A 19,885-nucleotide genomic window follows, 5' to 3' on the forward strand; every position below is an offset into this window, starting at 1 on the left:
GTTAACTGCAGCATACACATAGCCAATAGAATAATGCCAGGATACCTTTGTTGCTGTTCCATTTGCATATTGTGTAGTATAAGTCATTGCTGGGCAACTCGGATGTGACGTACGTCTGCTGGTGGCAACAGAGGCGTACAGAGCTGTATTGAGAGGGACCTGAGACCCAGGTGCTGTGTGTTAGGAATAAATCCACTCGTGTGTGAAAATGCCGGCTTCCTGATACCTTTCTATTGCAGAACGAGCGCGCAAATTGTTGGATGAGTGGCAGTTAGGTAAGGTCACAAATTGGAGTCAGATTACTAACTTGAGTTTATGTTGATTTAGAAATAAATTCCAACAATACCCATTTATAAGAGTGGAGAAAAATATTTTTTCACCAATTAATGACCTATCTCTTTTACCACAGTTCTCAAAAAATCTAGAGCAGAATGTCCAAAGTCCGGCCAGGGGGCCAAATGCGGCCCATGGTCAATTTCCATCTGGCCCGAGGGCTGCGTCATAAAATCAATAACAACTGGCCCGCATGGAGGATTAATACATTGGGCAGCAGCGCTTTTACCTGCGTGTGCTAAATGCTGCCATCTATAGGCTCACTTAGGAACAGCAAATTAGTATATGAGTAATTGACTGTATGAACCCCTCCTTATTTTCTAAAATGGTAACATGACGAAAGTTGCGCTGCAGTGTGACGCAGAGAGCAGCGGTAAGCGGCTGCAGCTTTCTCTCGCCAACTTTTACCGACAGCTGGATAAGGACAAGTTCCGAGAGATTCGAGCAAAAATGCTAAGCTTGTTCAGTTCGATGTATTTGTGTGAGAAGACATTCTTGGTTATGAACTTAAATAGGAGCCGTGTGAGGGCACGGCTATCGAACTCTCACTTACAAGACATCTTGCGCATCCATGCTTCTGCCATAGAGCCAGACCTTATTTTAAATGAGTCCTGCACTTGTTGATATGACTATTACTTGTTCATTTCTCTGTTATTGTGTTTAAAAATTCTATAAATATTAAACTGATGTGGTGAGATTTTTTTTGATTCAAAGGTAATTTGCACCCAAGTGTACAATTACTTCTGTTCAACTGTTACAAAAACATTAATTAAAAAGTGTTTAAAAAAAAGTGAAGTTAAGTGAACATTCAATTTCAATATTTAATGTCTATTCAATATTATATGCATGTTTCAAATTAACCAAAACACATTCTTAAGATAGCTGAAATGAAAATAAAAATGCAAATGTTAAACACAGAACGGCTTGCTGAAATGTATCTAAATTAATTGCTGTAATATGTAAAGAACGCCCGCCAAGGTTGCCCCCCCCTTCAGTTTTAACACACCAAATCTGGCCCTCTTTGCAAAACGTTTGGACACCCCTGTTCTAGAGAGACTCTTTTCCCATTGACTTGATACTTTCATTGCAAAACATGATCTGTTGAGTGACAATCAGTATGGATTTAGAGAGAAAAGGAACATTTCAATGGCAGTTATGAAGCTATGAGGATATTGCAACTAGTATAAACACTGTTGGTATAGTTATCGATTAAAAAACAGCTTTTGATAGTCTTGATCATAATATATTGCAACAAAAATTAAATAAATATGGTTTAAGAAGTTTGGCACTTAAATGGCTCAGAGGTTATTTAGATAATTGGACTCAAGTATGTGCAGCTAAATAATGTAAAATCCAGTGAAGTAAAGATAACTCACGGGGTCCCACAAGGCTCTGTTCTAGGTGCTAAATTATTTATTTTGTATATTAATAATGTCTGCAGTGTTTAAAAAATTCTTAATATGGTATTATTCCAATTTTCTTTTTTGATTTTCAACCATGGATAGAACAAGTAGATGCCAACAAGTAGGCTCAAATACAATACAACCCATGTTCTGCACCAGTTCATCCACCACCCACTCTTAAACTCACCCATCCTGGGCCTCAACACAATACAATATGACACCTGGTTGTTGTACACCTACCATCACACCTCATATATTTGGGGACACTCATACACACTCACGGAAAAGTTGCATAAACTAAAACATAAAAAAAAAAGGCGAGTCACTACATTCTAATCCACATCGATCTCAAGGAAGAAAGCGGCAGTATCAGTCAGTAAAGGGAAGGGCTGCCAGTTGTCTCTGAATTTGCTAATGGATCCCTTCAGTGAGAAATGAAGTCTTTCCAATTTTGAAGTCTTTCCAATTTTAAGTTGAAAAGTACATCTTTCATACGTTAACTGTGAGATGGGGGATCGGGGAGTTTCCATTTCATTTCTACGAGCTAATAAGGTTGTGAAGGCTAGAGCCCGTTTAAGGGGGGTCATGTCAGGAAGAACCCCAAAGAAGGCTGAGAGCGGATCAGGACAAACGGTTTGACTTTATGCCTGGCTGAGTGTATCGAAAAGTTCCCTCCAAAACACAGTTAATTTGGTTTTATTACATATATATACAACCTTATACAGTAGACTCCCGCCATACGAAATTAATCCATTCCAGGGTTGGGATCGTAAGGCAAAATCGTCGTATGGCGGGCAACAGAAACCTATGGTAATTAGCTAATGCATGTAAAACCCCAGGTAAAAACATTAAACTTGTATATACATATTACAAAGTGGTAACAACATTGTTTAGTAAGTGCTACTTATATACAGTATAATAAACTGTACATGTATACAATTAAATAACATATTTAATAAATAAAATTCAAAGATTTATTTACCTCTGAGTGACGTGACGAGCTTGTAGCCTAGTCTGCTAGTCTTTCCCTTAAGTTTCCATACTAATCATCATCTTACTTCCCTCTTTATTTCACTTTACTTTACTCTTAGGACCCATGACTAACAATTCAAGTTTGAATCAAGCAGTAAAATGCACAATTATTACGATATTGTAAGCACTCACATGAGTACAAATCTTTAACATGCCGCCATTTTGACACTGTGACGCCGACCAATAGCAGACCAGCATCTTAGTGACTCCGTGACACCAGCCAATAGCAGACTAGTATCTTAGGGAGTTGTGACACCGACCAATAGCTGACCAGTATCCTAGTGACTTGGTGGTGGTGATGCATGTTGTGACGTGGGGCAGACTGACAAGAGGCAGGGCTGCCATATTGCGCCTACGGCCCCTTGGACCAGCCATTGGAGGTGGGTGGTGTCTTGCCCAAAACATGACTCTGACAGAGCAGGATTCGAACAGCCAACCTTTCGGTTACTGGACGACCCACTGTACTGCCTGAGCAATGACTGTTTTATAAAAACAAAGACAAGAACCTACATGTAGCATAAACATTAACATAAACATAAAGCAAATGTTTTTCAGTGAAAGGTGTTCAACTATGGAATAATTATGAAAACAAATGGAAAAAGTGAATATTTTACTGTTTAAAAAGTTGTTAAAAATGTAAAAGATACAGTAAACCTTAATACCCGTACAATAATTTCAAGTTCATTCTCATTCTGTCACTAACAGATATTTCTTTTATTTTCTGTATTTTATTCCTGAGTCACATGATTTCTAAATTTTATTAATATATATTTTGTCTTTTATTCATAGAAAACAATGGGGTAGGACTAGATAAGTTATGAACTTTTTCCTACTCCTTTTTCCCACTTTAACCTTCTATAACTGTACTTAAGGTCATTAATATATTTATTGATTTTTTTTCTTTGTTGTGTTTATTTTTGATGAAATGTGTGTTCAATGTTTATATGTTCAATCAATCGATCAAATTCTTGGTAACAGATGTTCCTGGTCCTGACTTCTTGAGTTTGGCCCACGAGATTGTATTCACACCCAGCGAGAATGGAAGGGGCTCTTCCAATCATACTGATGGCGTACAGTAAGTCAACAGAGGAAAAAGCTACACTTCTGCTTCTGTCCTTTATACTACTAAACTGATTAAATGTAATAGCTGTAAAATGAAGTCTAGAAAGTGTGCCTGAATTGCCTGACTCTATCCCGCCCTCGCCTGCTTTCTACTTGACTGGTGAGAGCTCTTTTGTGTTTGCATTTAGAAATGATAAAGCATGGCTCCCAAAAGAGTATTCTCTTTTCTTATCCTTGTTGTGTTAGGTTAAATTACTCTCTTTGCATGACAGCGGGAATTAATTGACAGCAGAGAGTCACTTTTTGGGACAACTGGTCAAACATTCAAGATGCTGTCCCATCCGATCTAAGGCCCTTATTGACTTATACGTGCCCAGGTTTTACACATTTCGCACTATTGTCCACTGAAACCAGTGGAGATTGCATCTCTCTCAGACAAAATTGGTCATCAGCTTGCCAAGTATGGTCTCATGCTTCAAAATCACTAAATGTAGCAAGGTGTCACTAAATACTACTGATTATCCCATTAACATACTGTATTTTCAGTGTCATGTGTTATAAGGACTATTATGTGGTACAAAAATCATTAAAAAAAAAAAAAAAAAATATATATATATATATATATAATATATATATATTTTTTAATGATTTTTGTATATATATATATATATATATATATATATATATATATATATATATATATATATATATATATATGTGGCTGGCAATCAGTTGGATTGCGTTTATATATATATATATATATATATATATATATATATATATATACAAATATAAGCCAACTTACCTGAACTTGTATGTAGTGTGGCTTGCCAGTGCTTAAAATGAAAAAAATCCTTGTGGCAATGTGAGACATGCTTCCATTGTGCACTGGTGAGTCTTGATCCTGCAGAAAGTCAGCATTCACTTGTACTCTCCTGGCCTCTCCTGCCTGTTAACTGGCTGACCTTTTCAAGTCCTACTTTCTACAAACTAGGTCAAAGTGGATTGAGTTCATTTCTTTTAATTGCTGGTCAATGTCCAAAGTACAAGTTCAGGTAAGTTGGCTTTATATATATATTATTTTTAATATATTAAGATAAAAGTGCTCAGAATCAATATTTTGCAAGCAAGTTTGGACACCCTTCACAAATTGCAATTTTTATACCTCTGCTGCCATTCTAAATTCAGCAGTTCAGTCAGCCTATTTTAACAGTGGTTTTTCAAGTCTTCAGCAAATACAATGTGTCCTTAAAAGTGATGGAATAATGTACAGCCCGACAATAGCCAGAGCCTTTAGGAACTCTGGGCGGATCTTATCCACACCCAGGGCCTTGCCACCAAGGTGCTTTTTGACCACCTCAGTGACCTACCTCAGCCCCAGAGATAGGTCTTCAAAGTATTCTGCCCACCTGCTCATGTGAGGTGGGAACCACATCCTCTCTTTAGGCTTAGCCCGGCCGGGCCCCAATGGTGCAGGCCCAGCCACCAGGTGATCACCAGTGAGCCCCACCTCCAGGCCTGGCTCCAGAGGGGGGCCCTGGTGACGTTGAGGCAAGGGAAAACGCAATCCAACTGATTGCCAGCCAAACGCAAGGAACATAGAGAAGAACCACCACTCACAAATACATCACAGGGCCATTTGGAGTGTACACTAAACCAACTAAGGATGTTGTTGGGATTGTAGGAAGAAATTGTACCTGGGGAAATCCCACCTAGGCACAGGGAAAACCGGCAAATCCACACAGGAAGGCCAGAGCCAAGTGCGAACCAGGGACCTACGAACTGCGAGGCAGACGTGCTAACCACTTGTGCCTTCGAACATTTCATCCTTAAAAAAAAATAAAATAATCATTATATTGTATTGGGTCCACACCAATATTAGATCATATTTTAAGCTGCAATATTGGCATCATACAAAAAGTGAAAACGTTTTGTTGGGACCCCCCTAATTGTCATGCACATCTTGTCAAAAAGGTAATAGCCATGGGGCTCACTGCAACTCCAGTATGGATGCGAACGAGGGACCTACGAACTTCCAGGCGGATGTGCTAACGACTTGTGCCTTCAAACATTTCATCCTTAAAAAAAAAAGAATTATTCTTTATATTATATTGAGTCCACACCAATATTAGATAAGATTTTAAGCTGCAATATTGGCATCATATAAAAAGTGGGACACCCCTAATTGTCATGCATAGGTTGTCAAAAAGGTAATAGCCATGGGGATCACTGCAGCTCCAGTATGGAAAAAAAAAAAGTAAAAAACTCACTAATGCAGTCTTGTCCCACAGTTCTTCTGAAATCATTGTTTTATATACTATAATATCGAAATGCAGCAGGTGTATGTGTTCTCAAGAAGGTTCCAGGCTGGTGCATGAGGTCCACAATGTAGTGACATGGCTGTGAAGAATATTCATTGCTGGATGGATCTTGCTTGTAGAGTAGAACTTCATTCCAAGCTCGATTGTAGTCACCTCTCACCAGCGTACAATTCAGGCCAATACAGTCAGCCAAATACTGTCGAAAAGGGACATGTGTAAATTTGTTTAAAAGAAAGCCAAAGAAGATAAAGTGAGTGTATTAACCTTGAAAAGAAGAGCCCTATGACAGTAGAATCCCTTGTTGATTATGCCAATAGGAATCACATTACACTGCATTTTCTGTTTGAGCAGGTAGGTGTGCAGCAGCCAACCAAAAGTGTGCAAGTCTTCTTTCTCAATTGCGCCGCCCATGGCGTTGCTTACTTGCCTGTTTGACATCCCATAGATTGAAAACAGGGTATTTGCAATCCCCTCCCAAAGTATTGGAAAAACAAGGTCAATGTCGTTCCCTGTATGTATATTATATGCTCAAGACATTTGAGGTTCAGATCTAAAGATTGAATGTTAGACAAAGGTTCAGTCGAACAGAATTTATTTTGGGATATTTATGTTTTTTTATGCTTTTCCAGACCTTTGCTACAGCCTCTTGCAGGCTTGTTTGTTTCTACAGCTTTCTCCCTTCAGTTGCTGCATCAGGAGATATACATGCTCTGTAGAGCTAAGGTCCAGGCATTAATGGCCATCCTAACACCTACCGTTTTTGTTTTTGTTTTTTTTTTATCTCCTGATGCGTTGTGTTGGCAGTGCTTTTTGTATCAGTTGTCCCTAATTAGTTTCAATGTCCTTTTCACACACTTTTCATACTAGGGTCGCAGGCATACTGATGCCTAACCCAGCTGCCATGCATGTTTTTGGAATGTGGGAGGAAACCGGAGTATCAGGAGAAAACCCACACGAGCACGGGAAGAACATGCAAACTCCACACAGGAAGGCCGAAGCTGGAATTGAACCCGGAACTTCTGAACTGTGAAGTGGACGTGATCATCACTCTTCCACCATTCCGTCCTTTTCTGTAAATTGCTAGAAACATGTTTTTGTAAATTTCAGACTTTGTTCCAGTTTGGTTTTGATTCCAGTTTTGTCATGCTTTCTTGTCGTCCTTCATGTCAGTCTCTTGTTTAGTTTCTTTTCTGTCCATTTGTACGCATAAACCTGTTCCCTCATGTCAACCAGTCAGATCCCTCAAACAACTGTGTAAAAGGTGTTTCTTGTTGTTTTATCATTTTAGCTTGTACTTAGTTCCCTGCTTTCTGCAGTCTTGTTAGCTGTCGTTTACTGGTCACATTTTTGTTCCTAAACCACCTACCTCACTAAGGGGGCGAACGCTGGCACGTGCCTGTGAAGGTAGCAGCTCTTTTGATATCCTCCAGGGTTCGTTCAAGGTTGCCAGAGCGCAACAAGTCACCAGACGTTACTCTCGTCATAGGAAATTTTGAAAAGCAGGTCGCCCCATGGTTGCCAGATTGTCACGATTGTCAAAAAATGTTTAAGCAATCACTTGAAAAGGCAACACACAAACAGCTATAAACGCCATAAAAATTGTTTTGCTCACTTAAATGGGTCATTTCAAGCAATATGCTCAGTCTTGAGTTATTCAACACATATAAACGTAAATATTGTACAATTAAAAAAATATTCTGAACATATCCATATTTTGATCTGAAACAATCATCTTCAATATACAATATAAAAAGAGAACTGACCTTGCTGTACCAATTCTTTTGGAGGGATTGTATCTAATTAGACACTTGTGATTTTCAACAAAGTGAAATAATTACTCGATATAGATATGTAGGTTACCTGGCCAAGGCAACATATTGTTCCTGTTCATCAGTCAAAGGTATAATGGCTTCTTTAACCTCTTTAACTAATAACCTCAAAGTGGCATCATTCATCACCTTCCAATATCGTTCAGTTTGTTGACCTTCCTTTGCACTTTTCATATGTAGATACACTCTAGAGTAAACATATAAGAAGTCATTTTCCAAAAGTTTCATGTATGAAAAATGGAGAAGAATATACATACTCGATTGTTGTATTAACAACTACAATAGGCAGATGTTCATTCACTGGCTCCTTAACAAGTTCCACAAAAGTCAAAACTTTCTGACCAAAACCCATCTGAAAGATATAGAAAGTATGGTTCAAAAATATCAAATCATGAAAACTTTTTTTGAGTTTTTAGCTTCCCACAATTTAAAAGTTCTAGAAGAAACACAAACAACGCACACACCTTCCCAGCATCATAAAAGCCATCCGTGATCATATCGGTTGCGGCCAAATGATCTGTCAAGCCATATTTGAAAGACAGACAGGATTGTATTAAACTGTTTAGGGCAAACTCACTGAACTTGCTGTCACTATTGTCTGTCTGGTTGATTTCATTCAACATTTCCAGGGCACTAAAGCACAAACACAGAAAAACATGGATGATTAATATAGGTAATCATGAACAGGTAAAACTGAAAATTAATCTTTAAAAATATTTGTCCACTTTGTTCATGGGATATTAATAGCGGAGCTCAGGGGTAGATTAAGTCAACCAAGTCCCCACCAAGGCAAGGTGCTGCAACCCCTATGTCAGATCCCAACCACAAGAAAGTTTTCTACGGCCCCCCAGGATGAAATTGATTTAACATCGGAACCAAACCTTGCTTGCTTGGGGGCCGCATATGTTTTGCGCACATTTGGGTTTCGAGGGGAGCAAGGAGCTATAGGTGATCTCCCAATAACCAGTGAAGCAAATACATCTAAATACATTACATTTATAGCTCCTCTTTCACATTGATATCCTAAAACAATGTTTAGTGATATCGCAGTTTAGTGAACACCATACGAATGATGATTTGTCCAACTGCAGAGAGAGACTGACTCACTTAGCTTACTTAGTATGTTTACAGTACTCATTGCCTCTCCTTTCAGGCATCGAAAAGTAAAATGACCCAGGCAGGATAGACACATTTACCACACAGAATTTATGGGACAAGATTTTTTTGCTTTTTTAGCTTGTAGGTCCTACAATGTAGGCCCAGAAGTTAAACGAGACCTGCGGCGAATCCTCTGCCTGTCAAGCCACTTGAATTTTGACAAGGAGTTACTTACACGTTGTAAGAAAGCCAGTTTTATTAGTGAAATTTTTACTGGGGCACTGCAGATCAGTACTGTAGCATGTGCCCTAGTGAAATATGTCTGATGACATGGCTGGTTGTAAAGGAAGTCAGACAATGCTTCACAATGAAACGTGGGATATCAAGTACTGTATGAAACAATGGCATTGTAATGTTTTTATCTTCACGTTAATCCCGACAACGCTATGTTCTTTTTTTTTCGATCAATGTTTTTTTTTTTTTTTTGCAAGATCAAAACAAACATGGCGAACGAAGATGTCAAAAATGTTTGTAAGTGGTCAGGTTTTGATGAATAAAAGAGTAGATGGACAATGGTTAATATTTTGATGTAAAAAAACAAACAATAAAACCCGAGAGACATTGATATATCCATTGTCGTGTTTATAAAGGTTTCCAGGGACCCTTTGCCTGTTTCTTTTTCAATGTTCGCTATACAAATAATTATTGTCAAAAGACTGCATGATATCCATTAAAGTATTTACTGTATGCCAGAAAGATGGATACAGAGCAGTGGAGACTTGTTCTGCTGAAAGCGGAGGAAGGTCTAATGCTTCACAAAATGGTTCCTACTCTTATTCTAACTCGGCCGCTCACCCACAGGTCGCACAACCTTGACTTATCTATGACTATGTGTGGCTTTACTGTCATAACTGCTTTCAATTACGGTAGATGATGTGTGCCTAAGTGAAAATAAATAGGAAGCTGCTGAGCAAGGAAGGTCTTAGCATGACTAAAGGTTAGCTTGTCACTTATCTAATCATGTGCCAACGAGCCCGAGTCTAACATGTTTTTAGATGTCTGCTGTTCACACGTCTTGTACCCAAATTCCGAATATTGTACCAAACCCTGTGCCAAAATATTGGATGACCTGAATTATTTTAACTGAAAATATGAACTTAATCTCACCCGAATTTGCACATCTCCACAGATGTTGGCTCATCCTTTGCACAGATGCTGATTGCCATACATGTGGAGCGCAACACCTCCAAGTTAGTGGAATGCAGCAAATTGACCAAAGCTTCAAGACCACCGGCATTCTTAAGCTGCAATGGAAAAGAATGATAGATTAGATGCTTGTTTGATTTGTGCTAGTCAACTGAACAAAAACTTTAGTTTGTAAGCAAACTATTTAAAGGGATAGTGTGGTAAATTTAGTGATGAACAAAGATAATGCAGCAATTTTGAAGCACACACACAGCATATCTCAGCGAGACCTTACTTGGCAAGTTTACACCCACATTCTTGAGCGGGCGATTTACAAATAAAATCTGCCATTAGTTTCAGTGAACATTTGCACGGAATCTATCAAACCTGGGAAAATTTATGTCAACACCAGGTAGGGCCACATATTCTGTTTGACCAGTTCATCTGGTCGAAAAATGACTCCCTGCCAACAAGTCATGCTCATAGAGTCATGGTCCATAATTTCTAAACAAACACAAATGCACTCTTACCAGTCAAGTAAAAGTATGGAGTCCATCCCAGTCCACCAGGCACTGGAGACCCCTTCCCCAATGGCGCAGACTGGGCAGCCGCTTTACTGTTAAAGCCATAGTCTCATCAATAAGTTGAGGCTCTCAACCACCTGCTTAATCCTGGAGACATGGAAGGTCCAGTGGACACACAGATCAAAAAAGGGCAAGACGTACCCCAGAATGGGTAAAGACACGGCCGCCAGCTTGCGGAACTCCACTTGGAGGGGAAACCTCTGGGTGGACAAACGAACTCAGGATGAGTATATCATTGCCCTACACGCTATAATGCCAAGCACGCTCGTGTCCAATACTTCCCTAGCTGCTAAGCAGCAAAAAGAGTTACTCAGACCAGCCAAGATTGACTTTTCTATACCATGGAATAGGGAAAAAGCTTGGATGAATGAACTTGTGCGTTCTCCAATGCTAATTGAACTGCCCAAGCGCCCCTGCCTGGTTTTTATTCATTCAGCAAAGCATTGCACATTACAAGACATAACAAAAAGAGCCACTCGGGCGCCACCAACAGCTGGGCCAAGGTCCCAGCTCACACTTTGCTGCGTCAACAGCTTTATCTAAGGACTGGGGCGAGATGAACTAGGACTGTACACATGGATAGCAATGCACACTATTCTAGACAAGAAATAAGCACATAATGATAACAACCTAATATATGATTTCCTTCACACACACACAAGGACCAAAGAACATGAGGAGTAAAGGGAGGTTGATAGCCATACCAAAAATGACAGAGTCCAGGAGTGGAGGTGGTAAGGGTTGTGAGCATATTGAGGCCTCAGGAGTGGAGGAAGACCAGGAGGATGGTTTCTGAAATACAATGCATCTCAAGGCTGCCACCGGTTGGGACTGTGGGTGAAATCCGCAGAAGAAGGTCCAGAAGGCAGCTGAAAATTGTGGGTCCTGGTCTGACACAGCAGTTTCTGCTGGGGGAACAAAGTGGGCCTTTGCTGAAGCAGTTCACAATGGAGAGGATGACAGTATGGCCTTCAGATGGGGCCAGATTGGTGATTAGGACAAATGAGATGCCTTGGACGGCAAGGAATGTGCAGAGGATGCAGCAAGCCAGCGGGAGGCTGGTGAGAGGGCAAATGTGCATATTTGATTTGGCAGATATTTTATGTCAGATGCCCTTCCTGACACAATCCTCTGTATTTATCCGAGCTGGGGCCGGCATAAAAAGGCGTTGGCTTGTACCCATGTAGATGAATTCATGCGTGTCCTTGTCCATGGTGGGCCACCAGGAGCACTGGTGGAGGAAATTTGTTGTTAGTTTTGTTCCAAGAGAGCAGATCAGTTTTGACGAGTACACCTACTACAATTCCTCTGAACCAAGGGCATCTGTCACAAACAGGCTACTGGGACGGGAGGTGCTTAGGTCGGGTTGAAAAACTGCAGACTTCACCCTTTGTTTAACTTCCCGAGTCAATGTGGTGATGACACACAGACAGGGCAAAATGGCCGTAGGTTCACTGGTCAGGATATCTTCCCCCTCAAACTGTCTGTTGGTTGCCACATCCAAACGGTAGGAAAGTGTGATTGAATCTTGTGAAGAATAAAGCCCAGTTGGCTCAGCAAGAGCTCAGTCTTTTAACTGGATATATTCTAGGTTCTTACGGTCTGTCCAAACCAGGAATGGGATCTTGGTCCCGTTAGCCAGCAGCACCACTCTTCCAGTGTAATCTTGACTGCCAACACCATGTGATTATTATCATAGGTTCTCTTTGTGGGAGATAAGGGCACATCTTCTGGGAACGGACAGCCTGGACAGCGACATCTGAGGCATACACCTCCACAATAAATTGCTCATCAGGCTCTGGCATCTGGGGGATGGGTGCAGAGGCAAAAGTGAGCCTTAAGGGCCTGGAAGACCTCCACGGCCTGAGATTGGCTGCCACAGTGCTGTTATTGCATATGAACCTTAAGTAGAAGTTTGCTAACCCGAGGAAGCATTGCAGTTGCTTCCTAGTCTTGGGTACCAGCCAGGAGATGACAGGAGAGACCTTTGACGGGTCCATTTGGATCTTGTCTCTTGCAATGCTGTACTCCAGAAACAAAACAGGAAGAGGTGTGACATTCACACTTCTCAGTCAAGTTGAATAGTGAGTTCTCAAACAAATCATTGCAGACCTGTGCAGAGATGTTGGATGTGCTCCTTTCATGTACTTGGAAAAAATGAGAATGTCATTGAGGTCCTCAAAGACGAACTTGTTTAGCAAGTCCCTCAGAATGTCATTCACCAGGGCTTGGAAAACTGCTTGTGCGTTGGTGAGTCCAAAAAGCATGATCAAATTCTCATAATGTCCAACTGGGGTGTTGAAGTCTTTCATTCATCTAAACTCATATGCACATGTGTGGTAAATTCAAATATTTTTTACTGTCACATGTATAGTACTATACCACATAGTGAAATTCTTATTCTGTTCACTTCCTGAAGAGACAACCAAGTAAATTAAATACATTAAATAGGGAAAAAGTCCGGAGTTCCCCCGCTGTGATGGAAAAAATGAGAATGTCATTGAGGTCCTCTAAGACAAACTTGTTTAGCAAGTCCCTCAGGATGTCATTCACCAGGGCTTGGAAAACTGCTTGTGCGTTGGTGAGTCCAAAGAGCATGATCAAATTCTCATAATGTCCAACTGGGGTGCTGAAGTCTTTCATCTGATGTCATTCATCTAAACTCATATGCACATTTGTGGTAAAAGCTTCAACATGTATATTACGATATTATATATATATATATATATATATATATATATATATATATATATATATATATATATATATATATATATATATATATATAATATATATGTATATATATTATATATATATATATATATATATATATATATATATATATATATATATGTATATATGTAACATGTATATTACGATACCACAGTGAAATTCTTATTCTGTTCACTTCCCGAAGAGACAACCAAGTAAATTAAATAATAGGGAAAAAGTCGGAGTTCCCCCGCTGTGATGAACACAGCGTCTGGCTGCTTGAACTCATTGCTGACGTCCTGTCTCCTCAGCAAACAGCATGCGCCTCCAGCACGACCACCTCGTCTAAGTCCAGTGCATCTCCCGCCAGCGAAAATGAAAAACACGACACTCTCACGATGAATGCTAGTCCGGGTTCTCATCTGTGCGTTGGTGAGTCCGAAGAGCATGATCAAATTCTCATAATGATCAACTGGGATGTTGAACAGTCTTCCATTCCTCTATACTCACATGCACATGTTTGGTAAAAGCTGCAAATAATTTTTACTGTCACATGTATAGTACTATACCACATAGTGAAATTCTTATTCTGTTCACTTCACAAACAGACTACCAATTAAATTAAATAATAGGGAAAAAGTCTGGAGTTCCCCCGCTGTGATGAACACAGCGTCTGGCTGCTTGAGCTCATGTTTGCTGACGTCCAGTCTCCTCAGCAAACAGCATGCACCTCCAGCTCGACCACCTCATTTAAGTCCAGTGCACCTCCCACCAGCGAAAGTGAAAACACAACACTCTCACGATGAATGCTAGCCTGGGTTCTCATCTCGTTGACCCCATTCCCGAAGTACTGGACTCCAGCCAGTAGCAGGGCAGGCCCCGGTGACCTGTGCCTACCGTGCAGGCCGACCCTCTTGGCTCACTTCGGCTGCCAGCCGCTCAGTCTGCCCCCAGCCAGGGCCGCCACGTGGTTCAGGCGCAACAGAAGCCCAAGTGCGCAAAGCCAAATGAAAGTTGGTGATGAACTCCATCGATGATAAGAAGTGCCTCCCTGCTGTACATCTTAAAAACAATTCAATTCAATGGCGCAGTCATTGGGCTGTTGTGGAGGCAGGAATGTGGTTCGGGGTTTGGATGAAGGTCAGATGAAGGTCATGGTACCTAGTGAATCCCAGAGATGTCCATCTGGGCTGGGGAGACGGTGTTGGGTTGTGGAATAGATGTCTGAGACAGGTGAGATGGAAGACTGAGCCCCATCCAAAAAAAGCTCCAGACTCTCAGTTGATGTGGGTGGGTAAGACCCAGGTGTGACCCAAAATCGGGGGTATGTCCATCAGGGGCATGCACCGACTGCATGTTAGCCATGAGTAAAAACATAACAGCATCACTGTATTAAAATTATGGCTACAACATTTTTTCATTGAAGACAATCTATTTTATTTTTAAACAAAATATAGAATACTGTATTTGGAAAATTAAGAAATGTATGCCATGATTAGTTAAAATACATTAAAATTCTTGTTTCTTAATTACTAGTAAGCAATTTTCAAGACGAAGACTTCCTCCCTGTCCTCCAAGAATGTAGAGACGCTTAAAACAAACAAAAATTATGATTGCCATCTAGTCAAGTACAAGTAATTATTTTCAGCTTGTTGAGTCAACTCTGCAAACTCTAGTGATACTGTATCACCAAACTGCACCGCACTTCTACAAATGTCCACTGTGACACTGTGGCACACTAGACTTGGAATAGAAAAAATCTCTAAAATTGTGATGCTTTTGCAAAATAACTTTTAACCATTAAAATTATATAGAAATCAAGTTCTTTTGACTTGCATGAGAATAACTGTTTCTGATCAAACGTGAATTAAAAAAAAAGGGGGGGGGGGCAATTCAATCAACTCTGCAAACAGCCAATCATTCTCCATTTAAACATCCCCTTTGTTGGATTAAGCAAAAAAGAAAAGTGTTCATTACTAATCAGACAGCATTAGTGGTTAATGAAACTTTACTTTTTAGGCTACGTAACGTGTTCAGAAGCAAAAATTTGGGGCTGAAGGCCAAACAGAAGGGAACAGCGTATTAAATTATATGTCTTGGGGTCATAGCAATCTGGATTGCCCAGCCAAGGTTCAGGAGTAACACTGAGCGACGGCTGAGAAGCCAGTGGTGTGGTTGGAGCAGAAGGAGTAGCTGCCTGAGCGAGCAAAGCGATGATAGCCAGCAGTTGCTCTGTGATCCTGGTGGTATGGTGTGTCGACTGTTTCAGCACATCCTCCACTCTTTCCAGAGCAGTCCAGGGCAGAGGAACAGAGTGCTGGGTCAATAATTAGCCAGATTGTACTATGGGAATCAGAGACTGGACACAAGAGCTTGCAGAGAAATGCAAGGATGATGAGCTATTGGTATATTAAAGGCAGAGACAACTACCAGGGAAAGAAATCCAATCAATAGCAGGCAGAGTCATGGTTAGATAGTCAGCAGATCTTCTTTTCGGAGCAGCAGGAGTTCGAGTAGTCAGGGCAGGGTCAGAATCCCGGGCAGGCTTATCAAAGGGGGACATAAGAGAGCGCAGCATGAATCTGGCAAATGGAAGCACACAGGTTTATAAATCGGGGGGATTTTAGATGAGAAAGAATGAGGCTGGAATAGGCAGACTGTGCCCAGAGCAGCTTTGGATACCAGTGCAAAAGTGAAACCACGAATCAGCCACCTTCTCTACATTGATGACATCAAGCTGTATTGACTTCCTGATTCACCTCACAAGGATAAACAGTAATGACATCAGAATGCCATTTGGAATATTCAAGTGTGGGGAAATGAATCTGGGCAAGGGAAAATTATCAAAACTGAAGGGATTTAACTATCTGAAGCATTGTGCAGGACAACTCCAAAAACCTTTGAATTCTTCTGGCAAATAGCAATTACAGTGTTAATTCAGAGGGAAGCTACGGCCAAATATTTAAGGAAGTGAAGCAGATCCTCAACAGTCACCTGAACAGAAAGAATAAAATCCAGGCCATTAACATCTATGTCTCCTAAGTAATCAAATACCCATCTGGAATAATTCCCTGGCCACTGGAAAAGATGAAAGTCACTGATATCAAGACGAGGAAGCTCCTTTAAATGCACAGAAGGTTCCATCCAAGTCCAGCATCCTGAGGCTGCACACAAATGGGAAAGAGGGGGAATGTGGACTAGTGAGCATCCAGGGCAGAAAAAAACAGCAGACCACAAAGAATACATCTAGATGATGACCCCCAGATGAGCTGCTCAGTGAATACCTCAGACAAGACAAGAGAAGCCCAGCAAGTAGAAGGAGCCAGATGGATTGTCATTGGAAGGACAAGCTTCTGCATGTCATGTACCATCGTCAAATGGAAGGAGTGACTGACAGACAAAATTAATCCCTTAGTGACTTTTGTTTTAGGTCATGTTTGCATCTAGATAAGGTTGCCTTTGTATGATGCTATAATGATTCACATTATCATTCCATAAGTTTGTACAAATGCAGATTTCCCTTGCTTGAGACTAACTGTGGCACAGTAAGAGACATAAAAACAAGATTGTTGGGGGTTGTTCATTTCGCAAGCAGACGACTTATTCGCATTTGCAACCAGGTGTAAACACATGCAAATTGACCTATCAAAATGGCCTGTTGGATGCAGATTGCATTACGATTGGGAATTCTCAAAAATTTTGTGGTGTGCAAATCCCTAAAGAACAAAAATGCAGAGAAGACTCAATGGTCAACAGGCATTGGAAATGATCTCGAGTGAAGGAAATCACAGTGACTCAGATGGAGAAGACATAAACCTTCCACTGTCTTCAGGTAAGATTCTGTTTCATATTTCTTTTCCAACAAGGTCAAAAATGCAAAAAAGGAAAAGGAGCGTTTTTCAGTTTTTTTTGTTTGTTTGTTTTACTTTATTTGTCCACTTAGCACCATTTAAAGAGTTTTGGGCCTTCTTGCAGCCTCCATTTTGCTTCTGGGGTGGACTCTTGTGCCGAGTCACCAGGGTACCATCACTAAATTACTGTTGGTCAGCAAACCTGGGAAACCCACAGATCATTTGAATATGTTTTGTTCAATTTACATTAATCAGTCAGCCGTTCACAATTCGGCACCTGGTGGTCTTTATCAGTAGTAGAGCCAAATGCTGGACCTTCTATTGTTAAAAAAGCAGTATATAAACAAGGCTTCAAGTCTTGATACTTAAAAATAATAATAATAAACTAAAAGAAATAAATAAAGTAAATAATAATGAAGACAAATTCACTTAGGACATGGAAAAAACTTGGCACAGAGGACAACACTGCTAACTTACTTGTTGAGTGCGAACCAATAAAAAAAATCAAGCCTACTTAGAACCAAGCACATTCTACAACAGGCGTGTAACAACACCTAAAACAGCTAAAAAGTAGTTTTTTTTTTGCATGAAAAAAAACAGTACAAAAGTAGCATAGATTATTATACTCATTATAGTTATGAAGTATTATCTACTATTAAGCAAATTTTAATCAATTAGCAGTTCATTAGCATTTCAAACTGAATTTATTCAAATTTTTTGCGTCAGATTTTTCAAAATGGCTCTCAATTGACACCGAGCATGGTATATATTAGGAATCAGGTGAGAAACTCAACACCATTTCACACTGGTAAATATAATACTAGGGTGATTAAAAAGCAGAGACTTTTGTCATGAGGGAAATATTGCCATCTAAAGGCTTTTAAGGTGGAATTGATAGCTGAAATCCCAGGAGGTAAGCCAACTTCAGCGTCTTCCAAGCTTTTTTTTCTTTTAACATACTTCAAGGCTTCATCTCTACCCAGTGTGCATGCTCGCCAGGAGTTGTTTACGGTATTTAGGTCACCATACTTTTTTTAGTCGAATCAGGTGTTGTACTGGCAAACTTCCATGATTAGTTATTCTGCCATGTCTGGCCACACGGACACCACAATGACGTTATTTGACGCATGGAGCCGCTTGAATGTCGCGGGGGCGTCAAACGTAAACCAAGCCTTGGCCCCGCCCTTCTTGCTGCTTGCTGGATTTGCTCATTTTTTCTTAAGCTTAATGGAGTCTTAACCATGCCTTTGCCCACTGGTGGTAGGATGATAAAGTAATAGATTTGACACGTATAGGTAGCCGGACATTTGAATGTTAATATTGCCGAGAATCATCTTAATTAATTGTGGCAGCCGATATCGTGATCACGATAAAAATTCAATTAATTGTGCAGCCCTACCTCTACCCTGGCATTGGCATCAAGCACCAGTTCACAGATGCACAATGTAGCATTGATCAGGACCTGTGAGTCTGTTAATTTTAAGGGCTCCACTAGTGCGTCTATGGCCCCAAGAGAGACCAAATCACATCGAATGGCTTCCTGCCCCGCTATCCTGCAAATTAAGGCTGCAGCATTGGCCACTATTCTCGGACAGCTGTCTCTGAGACACTGCACAAGAATTTTATGTTGTCTTTCTTCATATATAGTCCTGAGGATGGCATGGAGATACAAAAAAATGCAATGCAAATCTATTTAACAAACATGTCAATAAACTTTGTAGATTGCCTTACTGTCTCTTACATTAGGTTTTGCTGATGTCCAGCTGTAAGGTTCACAATGGCCTGGATCGCTTCCTCTCTGACTAGCATATTTTCACTGCTCAGTAAACGTAGCAAAGCGGATAAACCACCTGAATTTACATAGACACACAAAAATCATTGTTGTTCATTACAGTTGGAATGATAATGTTACATCAGGGGTATCCAAACATTTTGGTTTGAAGACCACATTTATAAAAATGCAAGGACCACTTTAAGGACCCATCCATTTCAGTGCTCATTTTACCTCGGAAAACTGTCGAATCCCCAGGATTCGCAATACTGAAAAACTATGGGTCCCGACAGAAAGGTATGGTGTCCCAAAAGTTGCGCAGTAAAAACAACAAAGTCCAAGGTTCAAACTGCATTTACAAGACGTGAGCAAAAATCAACATCAGATATTAGCAAATGTCACAGTAAAATTTATTTGAATAGAATGAACTTACTTACTTCATCATCATTTCCTTCATATCACAACCACTGATATAAAAGTCAATTTTGGGAGAAAAGTCCACGTTTTACTTTGACTGTACATTTGTTTAGCTTGTCACTGATACTAAAAACATGCCGAGTTTACTTTGCTTTGGGCCTAAAGATATTTTAGAAGGCATTTTTAGAAAGGGGGGGACAGATCCCAGAATCTTTACCAGAACAGACAAGTCCACTGTACAATTTTCTGTGAACTTTAAAACAACTTATTTTTTAAATACTGTCTGA

At 40.3% G+C, this 19,885-nt stretch overlaps 1 protein-coding gene and 2 long non-coding RNA genes across 14 annotated transcripts in view; 2 read left to right on the top strand and 1 right to left on the bottom strand.

The window, feature by feature from the left end:
- LOC148407583 (uncharacterized) overlaps positions 1–9,703 on the top strand; it is a 52,527-nt gene extending 42,824 nt beyond the window's left edge. For both annotated transcript variants that reach the window (XR_015863722.1, XR_015863723.1), the window contains exons 2-3: positions 3,747–3,843; positions 7,019–9,703. This is a non-coding gene — a long non-coding RNA (uncharacterized LOC148407583). The remainder of the gene's footprint in view (positions 1–3,746; positions 3,844–7,018) is intronic.
- LOC148407584 (armadillo repeat-containing protein 3-like) overlaps positions 4,660–19,885 on the bottom strand; it is a 31,467-nt gene continuing 16,241 nt past the window's right edge. For 8 of the 11 annotated variants that reach the window (XM_088402557.1, XM_088402556.1, XM_088402555.1 and 5 more), the window contains 8 exons: positions 19,152–19,260; positions 18,810–19,059; positions 10,246–10,382; positions 8,445–8,613; positions 8,238–8,332; positions 8,012–8,167; positions 6,416–6,578; positions 4,660–6,347 (listed from right to left, as the gene is read on the bottom strand). In XM_088402557.1, coding sequence (XP_088258683.1) covers positions 6,141–6,347; positions 6,416–6,578; positions 8,012–8,167; positions 8,238–8,332; positions 8,445–8,613; positions 10,246–10,382; positions 18,810–19,059; positions 19,152–19,260 — 1,286 coding nt within the window. In that variant the 3' untranslated portion in view covers positions 4,660–6,140. Of the gene's footprint in view, positions 6,348–6,415; positions 6,579–7,989; positions 8,168–8,237; positions 8,333–8,444; positions 8,614–10,245; positions 10,383–18,809; positions 19,060–19,151; positions 19,261–19,885 lie in introns of those variants that run through there. The other 3 variants (XR_015863720.1, XM_088402562.1, XM_088402563.1) reach the window with 3 other exon arrangements.
- The window catches only part of LOC148407585 (uncharacterized), a 36,077-nt gene continuing 33,486 nt past the window's right edge, over positions 17,295–19,885 (top strand). The window contains exon 1 of the long non-coding RNA XR_015863724.1: positions 17,295–17,391. This is a non-coding gene — a long non-coding RNA (uncharacterized LOC148407585). The remainder of the gene's footprint in view (positions 17,392–19,885) is intronic.

Source organism: Hippichthys cyanospilos, chromosome 19 (genome assembly GCF_059441005.1).
Source record: "Hippichthys cyanospilos isolate Australia breed blue-spotted pipefish chromosome 19, RoL_Hcya_1.0, whole genome shotgun sequence".
NCBI lineage: Eukaryota > Metazoa > Chordata > Actinopteri > Syngnathiformes > Syngnathidae > Hippichthys > Hippichthys cyanospilos.